The following is a 13426-nucleotide window of genomic DNA, read 5'->3' as shown; positions in this document are numbered from 1 at the left end:
AGTTTATCAAGAAAAAAATTAAAACTGGCATCCACCATTCATTATTCCATATTTCATTAATGGGATTTGGACTTATTAAAAAAAAATGACTGTAGGTGGATTGTTATATCTGTCTGTGTCCCCTCAACAATATATGGATTTTAGGAAACACATATATTGCTGATTATAACTGCCAAGAAAAAAGACTGGAATCATTGAAATACATTAGGGGTAGTGTTACTTGCACTGTGAACTATGGTGAGAATATGACTTCCCTTATCGGAAAAGAAATGTTGGACCAGACAGTAGTGGCCCAATTTTACGCAGCAGCTATTGAAAGCATTCTCAATTCTTTTGCTAACAGTTTTAGCAATGTATCTGCTCATCAGCTCAAAATGTAAACTACAGTGTAATTCAGATAGCAGAAGGCACTGTAGGCCAAATATGGACTTTATTCAGGGAATACATGAATACCAGATTAGAAAATAAAAAGATATTATGAATGATTACTGACAACACTCACCAAGGCAGCCATTGATTTAAATTATACATGCATCAGTTTCTTAACCCACTTATCCAGGGGCAAAGGTCTCTGGGAAGCTGGAGCGTATCCCAGCAAGGCATTTTGAGCAAAGACAAGAACAATCCCTGGACATGATGCCAGTCAATTGCAGGATGAACACTCACAAACACACACATGCACATACAGATTAAAGATAATTTAACAAAGGCAATTCACTTAACTTGTTTTAAATTTATTAGCATCATTAAAACATTACCAGCTGAAAAGCAAGACCACTTAGGATGTCAGCAAGTTCTTTCCAGCTTAAATCCTCCTGATCAATTTTTGATATATCTCTGTCTTCCACAACTCCAAATGTCTATAATCCAACCTAAATTGCATATAATTTTAAAGAATTGAACTTATATAATGCTAGGAATGGGGGTATGTCCATGGATTGTGATCATGTTTAAAGTATTTATTGTGGTCTGTGCTTCACATTATTAATGGTTGCTATTCTGATATTGTTTGTTGTGTGAGGAGTTACATTTTATTTGAACATCAAAGTCAGGTCAGGTTGGGGATCATGGTAGTAAATATTCCACTGAACATTTTACACAACTCAATACTACTACTACTGTGTATAATTATAGGGATGATGACATTCATCACATTTTGTACATTCCTGTTGTTGTATCTATGGCAACTTATGACAGCATAGTTTACTGTATTTACTGCCTGAAACTGACAGCTATTAGTGATCCTTAATGGGATTAGGCCAGTTTGAGAATGTTAATACTTGGATTTTGCAAAATCCAAAAAAACATTTATTCTTTTACTTAAATAGTTTGAAGGGTAGCTTCCCTGAATTAATTTTTACCGTGACTCTGGCCAAGGCTTTCTTTTAATGGTTTTAAGATAAAATTATCCAGTGTGCATATGATGCAAGTTTTCAAGTCGTAATTTAGAGACAGCCATCTTCTCTAACATCTCCAGATATATTGTACCATTTTAACCATGTTTTGTAGAATATGAAATTTTCAACATGGAGTTGGGGTTCATTTTTATGGCTTATATATTGTAGTTACTGGCTAAGTAATTATTTTTTGTTCAATGCAAACTTAAAAACGTATCAATCAATAAATCAGTTACCTTTGGATGCATTGTTTTTTCTTATCAAGCGATGACTGAATTTCGTCCCGGCTAGCATTGTTTTCTTGATGCTTCTCACCCTCCACCTGGAAAAAGTTCAGATTAAATATTTTTAGTCAGTTGTGTTGACCTTGGATGCTAAAGTTCTTTACTTTTTCAAGACTGATATTATACAACCCTAAAGGCAGAGAAGTCAACTGTCTGCTCTATAGCAACATGAAATTAATAAATTTTTACACCAATGTCATAGAACATTCTGATGTAAGGAAAATACAGGTAGAGATGCATCCAGTAAGATCATACTAGTATATTATTATTATTATTATTATTATTAAACAAGACAGGCAGGATATTGTGGTCTGGGAAATGCTTACTTAGGCTAAATACTGGCTTAACAATATAATGTGCATGTAGTTTTGAGAGAAATAATACAATCAAGAGATGGCGTGGACAAAGAATTCAAGCAAGGATTATAACTGAGGAGACTAAATTTAAATAAAACAAAGACCAGGAGATGTAGATAGAATCATGGTCAAGGAACAGAGAAACTGGTCGTATGCCAAAAAGCAACACATATCCTGAGCCAAAACAAAAAATGAGAGAAAAAGTAGTCATAACAAGTAACTTTATAATAATGGTAATAAAGATGCTAAAGATATGTGAACAATCAGGAAGTGTGAAATGCTGACCCTCAATGATATTGTGCATTGTACAATCCCAGTTGTCAAGCCTTGCCATGGTATGGCAACCACTAACAAAGTTGTTCTAGTTGGGTAATGCTAATAAGAAAATCAAAATAGCACCATGCGAGAAGGTGAACTATATTTAATAGTAGTAAAAGAAAATGGAGAAAAAAATTAATACTCCAAACCCCTGTAACCATTCAAAATAATCTGTAAAGGTCAAGTAACAGTTGAAAAAAAATTAAAATAAAAATCCTAAGCCAGATAATAACATAATATGTACACCGAGTGTTAAAGCTGTCACTGGACATTATGGTCTTTACGTTCCAGAGTTCGGCTAAGCCACTCTGATTGCACTGGCTTATCATTCAGTCCATATTACATATTATCATTCAGAACATATCAGAGGATATAAAAGATATTATGGTCAAGAAAACCCAAAATTAAGCTAAAGCACTCAGATCACATTGGATTAACATTATTACTTTCACATGAATACAAAACAAACACCATCACTCATTATTTTGGTCTGGATATGGTGTAATGCACTGCCAGTTTCTAAATACAACAATCAAGGCATAGAAGGCAAATAATGCAACTTTGTAATCAAAATTATTGGGAAAATACTTTGAAAAATAATATTTAATGGGTTAATAGGAGTGCAAAGGGAGGCTCAAAAATCCCCCAAATCAGTCAATAGCATGTGAGTATAGTGTAGTTCTCAAAAATGCCACTCGGTATAATATGCCTACAGTCTGGGTAATCATGTTGCTGAGTGGCATTGAGCTGAGTTGATCAAGTGCATACTTCTGCCATTTATTCCACAGTACAATTGTGCACTTGACTTGAACTTCTTCATCAATGGTTTGTTCCCCATGGACAGACTTGTTAAATCAGCAACATTACATTGATCTGCTGTGCCAAACATTCAGAAAACTGGTGTACCTAAAACTGGATTTTGCACCCTGACAATGCATTACACACATCACATTGTCATAACCTAAAGCAATGTGTTTATTGCTATGCTGCTCCAGCATTTGCCAGAAATCATTTCCTGTAACTTCTTTTTGTTTACAAAATTAACATTGAGACTGAAGGACAGGAGATTTGCCACCAGGTAAAAAAAAAAAAACAGGAGGGCTCTAGGACCTCAAATGATGAAGGGAACAAATGATGAGCTCAGGAAATGTTTCCAAGAATGGGAGAAGCCCTGGAACAAGGGTACAGCCTTTCAAGGAGAGTATTCTGAAGACAAATAAAAGGGAATTGCTGTAATTTTATATATTTCTTTTTTTATAATCTGGAAAATTTTTTATGTTCCCCAACATATATGATATGCGGCTTCAGCATACCATTCATATATTTCAACAGACTAGATTTCCAGTCTTTGAAAGACAAAATAGTAATTGATTTGCACTATTGTATGCTTACATTGATAAACCCTCCCTAAAGAACATACAGTACATGTTTCAATCCAAGGGTGTGGTAGGAAATTGTGTTGATGGTATACATGTAAAAGGAAAAACATTGCATTAGGAAAGTGATTTAAGAGCCTTGCTGACGTAGTCTCAATCATTAGAAAAATTTGTTAATAAAATAAGCCAACAGAAAAATGTATCAACAGTGTACATCAAGGGTTGCTCTCAAAAAAATCTAAACCATTCTTCTTCTTTTTTACTTCTTCTTTAACATTTTATTGAATTTGTTAAATTTTAACTTTGTAAACATTCCGTAAAAGCAAGTCAAACTTGACGACAAAACTAAGTTCAAATCAACCTTTACCCATGAGAAAGAGAGCTAGGCCAACAGACCGAGTAAAACTTTTAGAGAAGGGAAAAAAGAGGAAGAAAATTCTTTTACCAATTTAAATGCTTATTTTAAAAGTTTATTGATTAGACCTGCCAGGTTTTAAAAAATTTTTGCACAAATCTTGTAAGTGAAATTTTGATTTTTTCCAATTTCAAATAGTATATATACCATCAGTGTGGTGGGGCTGGCGCCTTGCTCAGGGTTTGTTTCCTGCCTTGCGCCCTGTGTTGGCTGGGATTGGCTCCAGCAGACCAGTAGTTAGGATATAGTGGGTTGGATAATGGATGGATGGATATACCATCAGTTACCCACTGTCCCTTAAAGAGGTGAGTTAGGGTTCTTCCAGATAAGTCTACGTGCTAATAGTGAAGGCAATTACAGTTTGTTTGTAACTCCTTCTAGTAAGATACTATTTGTAAATTTCTGCTTCACCGACTGAATTCACGAATTATTGAAATTATTTTCATAAATAACAGCATTAGATTTTCATTATCAGTAATAGAGTACTGCATTTTCACAGATACTAATAAATTTAACATTCTTACCATTCGTAACAAATACTGAAAGATTTTTCTGGTTGAATCCTGCTGTATGATGATCTGAGACTGAATTTGTTCTTTCAGTGCTGTTAGCTGATCTTTTATTTCCCTTGTAGCCTCCTTCTGAGCTGTGATTGTGCTTAACATTGTCTGCATAAAATTTTGCAGATTAACCCCTGAAATCTAAAAACAAAACTAATTAAAAAGGAAGCAATCAGGCTTTGAAGTTTTGACGTCCAATTTAAAATTGAAAAAGCTGTATTTGCATGCCACTTGCTTGTATTCACACTTTAAATAACTAAAGGTGCTAATAACCTATAATCTTTTTTTTGTTGTGGAACCATACAGTTGATACTAGGGGTGATAATTTCTCAATATGTAACAAACTTTACTTTGATACAGAACTTTTACAAATTAATACCAATAATAATGTTTTGCAAGTAAAGAGAAATAATCTAAAAGTATAGCAGTAGTAGTTTTGCAGATTGCATGGAACTTCCCATCAGAAATATTTCTACTACTTGTACTGATACAGCATTATCAGTGGTATGAGGGACGTTAAATTTTTGTTTTAAATTAAAAATTAAAAAAAAAAAATTGCATCACCTCTCTACATAGTCACCTTCATTTGCAATGCAATTTTCAGAGCGTCGTACCAACTTTTTAATGCCCATTTAGCTCCCACCTTCACCGTTTGCAACAAAAATGTAAAAGTGCGGGCGGGCAGACGGACGGAAAGACAGACAGACAGACAGATCAATCTTTATTTGTCTCTGGGGGTAGCATACATGATGTTGTTATGGTGCCAAATGTTCTGTTGAAACGTCCTGTTGACGTTGGAGAAGATAACTTATAGACAGTAAGGTTTTTATGGTTTTCATTCTAAGGCATGTAGCGCCACCCAGAAAGAATGCTGACAAACATTCTAGTTCAGCAGCTGAATTCGTGCTTCTACACCTCCCAGACTCAAAACTGAAAAGCACGTCTTTGGTGTGTGGGAGGAAGGCCTGGGCATCTGGAGAGAAAACACATGCAGACACAGAGGTATAGCATCCCTTACCACTGCACCCATGTGATGCTCACTCACCAACCATATATTTTTAACAAATAATTTCAATACTTTACTTCACTGGGTTAATCTCTTTTAGGCCATAAATATATCAATCTGCCATTATAGTGTTACAATGAATTAAATCATTATAATAGTAAAAAGTCAGAAAGTCAAACATGTAATAATTGTTAAATACCCCAGGTATCATTAGATAATCACTCAACATTAAAAGAAAGAAGTAGGATGAACTTTATTCGTGGACTTGTCCAGGCATGGGCATTCATGTATAATGTTTGCTCTGTATAATTTAAAAGAGCTGTGATATGTGATGAGTTATGAACTGTTGTTATTTTTTACTTTTACTTAAAAATAATGCATTTGTGTTGTATGCAGTAGACAGCAACATCATGGAACAAAGAATAAGCTGTTAATTTTTTATATTGGATCCTAATAAAATACTCTTTTTACATTTTAATTCCTTAACCTATTTAAGGTTTCACTTGTTTTTGAGAAGATATTCGAATTATACACGTGAACACTTTTAAATCTAAATCGATAATTAAGTGGACCGTCTGCTACATATCCACCATTCGAGAACTTGTATTTTTCTGTAGATCAAGTTGTCAGTTAAATGGAAAACTTTTTAGATATTAAATGATAATGATTATTACCAGGTGACTTTCACGATTCCTCCTCTTCCTTTGTCGCAACAGCTTCTGCCTATTCTGCAGTTAAACACAATTCAAACAGTTAATACATAACCATAAACTAGGAAGAGTGCCTTTATCTCATGAAAATATAATTACAATCAGAGTTTAATATCTTAATATCTTTTAAGAAAATAGTCATTACTCCTCCAAGTGTTTCATTCATATTTTACATTTACAGAAACGGAAAGGAAAATTTTACTGTAGTTATGGTAGCCAGGTGGAAAAAATTGTCTGGTCAAAGAAACAATAAGGGTACAACAAAGGTTAATCAGTAAATGTAGCAGGTGTTCAATGAGCCAAAATGACAAGAATGAAGAAAACAACTAAGCAAAAACAAGATCCAAAAAATCTGTTGTAATTCAGATACCAAGAGGTCTTAACCATTACTGATAATATCAAGCCCTTAACAAAAATTTGCAATGGCTAGTCACAAGTATATTTGTTGTTTTCAGCCAGAAATGTCTACGTTAAATAATGCTTATCACCATCTCAAATAATCTTAGCGAGCTGAGGTCACACTCATAAATGGAAACTATGAGACATGTCAACAAATGGCTGAGTCCGTGTAAAAAGAAAATATAACTAGTATTTCAATAAAGGTAGAAATAACAGCCATTAACAAATCAGCAGCACAAAAATAACGAAAATATGAATATTGCTGTATCCTGAGCCTGCTCATGGGAATATTAAAAATAAGTGAAAAACATACTGAACACATTTAATCAATTCATTTTAAATATGTTCTTTAGGCAATGAGGCTGACAAAAAATCACTGAAGAAAGAGATGATGGATTTCTCAGAGAAAAGGTTTCTAATACAAAGCCAACCACACTGTACATGTTTTACTCAGGAGTCCAAACCATGCTAAACCATTACTAATTTTCCACTGAATTTAGAGTATATTAGTTTACTGTACATAAGAGTTTTTCAAATCTAAACAATGGATATTTCTGGAATAGCCAAGCCAGTCCATCCATTCATCCATCCATTTTCCAACCCGCTAAATCTGAACACAGGGTCACGGGGGTCTGCTGGAGCCAATCCCAGCCAACACAGGGCACAGGTCAGGAACCAATCCTGGGCAGGGTGCCAACCCACTGCAGGACACACACAAACACACCCACACACCAAGCACACACTAGGGCTAATTTAGAATCGCCAGTCACCCAATTTAAATCCAATTGAGCAGGCCTTCCATATGCTGAAGAGACAACTTTAGGGGACAAACCTCTGAATCAAGCAGGATGAAGAGGCCTGGCCGAGCTTCATCAGAGAAGATCCTCAGTTTATAAATCACAGATTTCACACAGTCATTGCATGCAAGAAAAATGTGACAAAATACTGAATATAATGGCTTTAATAGATCTGCTGTTTCAAATGTTATGGCACACTGAAATAGATGGGCCATGTATTAAAGTGTCATTTCTACCTGGTGTGACTGAAATGTATACCAATACCCAAGTGAAAATCTGCAAGGTGCACATCTAAATTGTTTGATTTGTAATTTTCAACTGAGGAACAAAGGGACAAATCAAGGAAAAATGTGTCATTGTCCCAAACATGTTTTTTGGGCCCATGAAAAATATATAGAAATTATATTAAGATGTCCTTCATGGAAGTTTCGAGCCATAAAAATTATTTATGGAGTAACACAAGCCAGGAATGCGTTTGACATCTTCATGAGCTCCCTCAGACCAGACCATGATGTGATTACATCTTTTACTTCTACCTACTCTTTTTCTATTTGATGTAGGAACAGCTCTACCATCTTCTTCTTGTTCATCCTGGGATGTCAGGGTAGTACTGCTTTCTAAAAGAGAAACAGGGAAATACACACAGTGTTACCTTTACATAGGACTTCTTATGTTGTAACTGTTCCAGAAACACACACTGTATTTCAATATATATTAGTTCAATTTTTATCCATAAATATATTGAGAGTATGCTGGGTCAGAAAATGAAGTCCCAAAATCATTTTCTTGAAATCTGTGTGGCATCTTATAATCATTTTAAGGCTTTCATTTTATTTGTTTTGCTATGAATTGCATTACAGAGCAGGAATTACAAGCAGGCAGGTTACGTAAAGGTGAATCTTCTAACACATATAGAAAAGTGATTTTATGAAAGATTGTATGTCATAGTTGTTCAAAAGATACAAAAATGTTAATGTAACAATCTCATAAAATCCCAATATAAGTCACGTTCCACTTATTATATTTAAAATTAGATGGAAATAATTGTCTTCTAAGGGTGCAATTTATGAGAAATGTAAACATTTGCACAGATAACAATTATTTCATTTTGTGTTTATTATTGTTATTGCTCTATTTATTTTATTTTTATTAACTTACTTGTAGGGAAGCAGAAAAGTAAAAACTCTATAATTGATACTTTTCTCAATCTTATTGTCTCAAGTTTGAGTTTATGAGAAAGATGCCTAGGTGTCAAAAATAATGGCACAGAACAAATGCAAGTTCCTTGCAGATCCTTCAAAGTCTGGAGAAAGCTAGACTATTATTAGACTAATACTACGAGTTGGTGCTAGGAAAACGACAGTGAAGACAAGGAGAGAGACTTTCTGTCCATCATAGAAGGCACACTGCCCTTGAAACAAATGTCCGAGACTGAATTGTCCTTCTTAACACACCAAGTAGCTGAGAGGCCACCTTACGTACCTGACCACTCAAGGGCCTGGGGGCTAACAAATAAGCTCTTGTCAGGTAACCCAGTAGTAAATGTAGGTCTACTTGTAACCTTGGAAATGGTGCAGGAACTGATTTGAAGAAAGCTACCTCAAAGCTATTGGTTCATTGGGTCTGGGGTTGGAAGGAAACAAAGTATGAAGGGTTGACTGTCAAGAGAAAAGAAAGAAGAGGCCGCTTGATCCCATTTTTGTGGGTAAATAAACCAGATACCCAGCAGGGATGCAGGTTTGCTGTCATTTTCTCTTGATTTGTGTTTTACCTGTATTCCCTCAACTTCTAGGCCCTTGGTGTTAACAGTATATCTGCATTTTTTATATGCAAGAGATGCTTAGTAAAGAATGTAAGACATTTTTTAAACAATTCTAAAAAGACCACTGTTTAACAGTTTTTTGCAATTGCTTTAGCACATGTTTCACTTGGCAGTATTTGTAAAACAGTTCATCTTACTTCTACACAATTCTGTCACATGTACATAACAGAATAGTATTTCTCATTGTCTCCTACAATTTTCAAAATGTTTAGTAAGTATATGCAAATTGTATAGTACAAATACAATTATTTGGCATAACTCTCAATTGCTTACGTCTTGTTGGTCAAAACTGGATCCTGTGTGTTTCCACAAGCCTCACTAGTAAAACTTGCATGTATTTAATCATTGTTTAAGCCAGAACATACAAAATAATTCAACAAACTTTCATAACAAGTCACGAAAATACTGTGGTATGCCTGATATTGTAACATCAGTCACAGTAAATGACGGAATCTAATTATGAAGGGCGTGTGTCGTGTATAATGGCTCAACCAGTTCGGTTTGGGCATGAAATCAACCTCACATGTGTACTTCATGCACTACACTATAAGTTGGAAACAGGACTCTGCAGAAGGAAGTTGTTACAATGCAAGAACCAGTGCAGGAAGAGCAAGGGACAGGAACAACAGTCTGCTCATGGAAGAGGTTGAGGGGGGAATAAGAATCTGTGGTGGGGCTGAGGGGAGGGGAAGACAACATGGCAGAGGAAAAGGCTGAAGAGATCAAGGTCATATTATGAAGGGCGTGTGTCGTATATAATGGCTCAACCAGTTTGGTTTGGGCATGCAATCAACCTCACATGTGTACTTCATGCACTACACTATAAGTTGGAAACAGGACTCTGCAGAAGGATGTTGTTACAATTCAAGAACCAGTGCAGGAAGAGCAAGGGACAGGAACAACAGTCTGCTCATGGAGGAGGTTGAGGGGGGATAAGAATCTGTGGTGGGGCTGAGGGGAGGGGAAGACAACATGGCAGAGGAAAAGGCTGAAGAGATCAAGGTCATAAATTTGTCTCAAATGAAAAGATGGCAACAACGAATACCTTACAACAATGAGTACTGCCTAATGTCAGACGGCCAACCTTATCATCCATCATTCATTAAATATTGTTACTTTTTACACATTTACTGCTATTATTTTACAAGAAAGTAAGTACATTAATTCATAAATGTATGATGCAGAATGGAGTGTCTGCTTCATGCTGGTAGAAGGGGAGCAGTTTTCACAATGCAATAGGAAGAAGAAATATGCAACATGGTGATTTCCAATAATTCTGTTAAGACTTCGGGAGATCCAGAGTGCCATCACAGAAGATAATGGCATCTTTTGAAACATTAGTTCTTTCAGCCTCCCTACAATAAGTGAGAGTGTTGAACAGACTTCAGTTTACAATGAAACTACTGCATAGGGTACCTTTTGAAAGGAACCATGAAAGAGTTAAGGAGCAGCAATACCACTATATTTAGGTAAAGACCGGATATGTACTTCATAGTACTGCAATAGCACATCTTTACTATAGAATGTACTGTGGCTTAGAAAATATGGACCAATAAAATTTTGAACTATATATATGATTTCCATCTTTACGACTAATTTTATTTATTCTCGTTCGCCGACAGTCATGGAACTGGAATCAAGTGAAATCCCTAACAAGTTTGTGTTTGTGGATGAAGTTGGCTTTAACTTTATTACTGCGGTGGGCTGGCACCCTGCCCGGGGATTTCTTCATGCCTTGCTCCTTGCGTTGGCTGGGGTTGGCTCCAGCAGACCCCCATGACCCTGTGTTAGGATTTAGCAGGTTGGGAAATGACTGACTGACTGACTTAACTTTATCAGGAGCAGAAGATGTGGCTAAAATATGTAATAGGTCAGCAAGCAATAGTAACAGGCCCAAGCCACTAGGGAGGCAGTGCTATGTGTGCAACCAAATCAGAGAATGGTGTGCTCACCCATAGAGCCATTATTGGGCCTTGCAAAACTCAACAGCTTCCTGGATATTCTGCACACAAATCTTATTCCAGAAAATAAGAGTGGTTTGGTCAGAAAAGACTTGACAAATTATGTAATTGTGAAGGACAATGTCAGCTTCCACAGAAGCTAATGCCATCCACAAATAGTTCAGTGCTCACTCAAGAATACAAATGGAGTTCCTCCCATTCCATTCTTCAATCCAATTGCCAAGTTCTTTTCAACATTGTCCTTGCTAGGTGTAATGGAAGCAGCTTGTGAGGACATAACAGCAGAATCTTGTAGGGATGGGTATTCAATTAAAAAAAGATTTTTCCCTCATTGCATTGCAGAAGAAAATATAAAGTTTAATATGGATGAAGATATGTAGCCAGACAGATGTGAGTGTCAAGTGGTCCAGTGAAGATTTCCAGTGAGCATTGTTAAATTCTCTGCGGTGGGCTGGTGTCCTGCCCAGGGTTTGTTTCCTGCCTTGCGCCCTATGTTAGCTGGGATTGGCTCCAGCAGACCCTGTGACCCTGTAGTTAGGATATAGTGGGTTGGATGATGGATGGATTGTTAAATTCTGCATGATGTTTAGTGGAGTGTAATGTTGTAATTTTTAGTTTATGGATATTTTGTTGATGTTGTGTTTACAGTGCTGGGTGTATTTCTTCTTTTGGTCATTTGGTGCATTGTACTGTCTTGAGTGTGTTCCAATTAAAATGTTTTACATTCATGAATGTGATGTGTTTTTTTTTGCTAATGAAATGTACTGTACTTGGCTACATACTTTATTGTTCAGTCCAGGAAATGCAGAGACTTTTAATGTAATACTGTTATTTTAACATTGTTGCACTCGTATCTGACATTACAAAAATATGCCTAAATATTTTGTTTATTGTGATTTGTGTGATTCGAAATGCACTTTTTGTTTTGGTGACACTGACCAATTCACTAAAGAAATTATTTGATTTTGTAATACAACTTAAATGTTTTGTGTGAGTATCGCCTTTTTGTTGATTAACTATTGTGTTCTGCCTATTGTATGAACTGTTGTGTAAAATTCACTAAAAGTAATGAGAATGTTAACAATGTTTCATGAAATGTGCCAAAGCAATTATGAAAAACTAATATAACTTACAGTAATTGTTGCTATTTTTCTATTTGTTTATTGTTTGTCCGGGTGTGGAGGGATTTAATAAGTGGTATCTTCATATCACTATTGTCATATTGACATGGTTTCCGTTTCTATTGTGGTCAAACCATGAATACTTTATTAAGTGTGTATGTTAACATTTATATACCTACATCTTGAGAAAAAAAGAAAATCAACTTAAAGAAAATTAGACAGATCAATCGATAGTCAGTTCTAAGGGGGAATTTGGCAATGAATGGATGAAGTCGCACCACAAGTTTATGTACAGTTGATGTTAAACACTGAAATATATTATTTGGTTTAACATGCAGAGAGCTACTTTTTCTTTATATTTCCAAGTTATGATACAATAGGCACATTAACTGAGTTGGTTGACTTGATATTTTTCCCAGATTAACTAATGTCATACGTTAAAATACCATAAAACTCCTTTCCTCACCTGAAAATGTAGTCTCACTACTCTCTGATGGAGACATATAATCCAAAGTTGCATTTTCTTTCATTTTCCCATTGAATTCATAAGGCACTTCCTGTTCAGTTGAGTTCTCATCATCAAATACCTGAAACAAAACCAGTCAGACATCTGGTGTGAATTACATTCTGATCCATAGTTAAAACACACCAACTTTTGTGCCCACCAAATATTGACTTTAAAATTTTAGGGTTTTTTAATAAATGTGGCATTATTAGAATTAACTTACATCAGAAAAGTGTTAACCGTATTAATTTCCAAGTTAGAATTGGGTTACAAAATTGTCATTAAAATGTCATTAGCAATTCCCCAGTCATGATAGTATATCTTCATTTTTTACATGCCAGAGAAGCTCAGTAAAGAATGCAAGTTATTTTTGACCACCATCCTAGTATGCACAGTAGA

The 13426-nt window shown here is 35.5% G+C and overlaps 1 protein-coding gene across 1 annotated transcript in view; it reads right to left on the bottom strand.

The window, feature by feature from the left end:
- Window positions 1-13426, bottom strand: part of LOC120528659 — a 33294-nt gene that overhangs the window by 12575 nt on the left and 7293 nt on the right. Inside the window, exons 3-7 of the mRNA XM_039752820.1 lie at window positions 12989-13109; window positions 8159-8235; window positions 6387-6440; window positions 4671-4847; window positions 1634-1719 (exon numbers count right to left, since the gene is read on the bottom strand). Coding sequence (XP_039608754.1) covers window positions 1634-1719; window positions 4671-4847; window positions 6387-6440; window positions 8159-8235; window positions 12989-13109 — 515 coding nt within the window. The remainder of the gene's footprint in view (window positions 1-1633; window positions 1720-4670; window positions 4848-6386; window positions 6441-8158; window positions 8236-12988; window positions 13110-13426) is intronic.

This window comes from Polypterus senegalus, chromosome 4 (assembly GCF_016835505.1).
Source record: "Polypterus senegalus isolate Bchr_013 chromosome 4, ASM1683550v1, whole genome shotgun sequence".
Classification (NCBI taxonomy): Eukaryota; Metazoa; Chordata; class Cladistia; order Polypteriformes; family Polypteridae; genus Polypterus; species Polypterus senegalus.
This window is presented reverse-complemented; position numbering and strand designations above follow the sequence as displayed.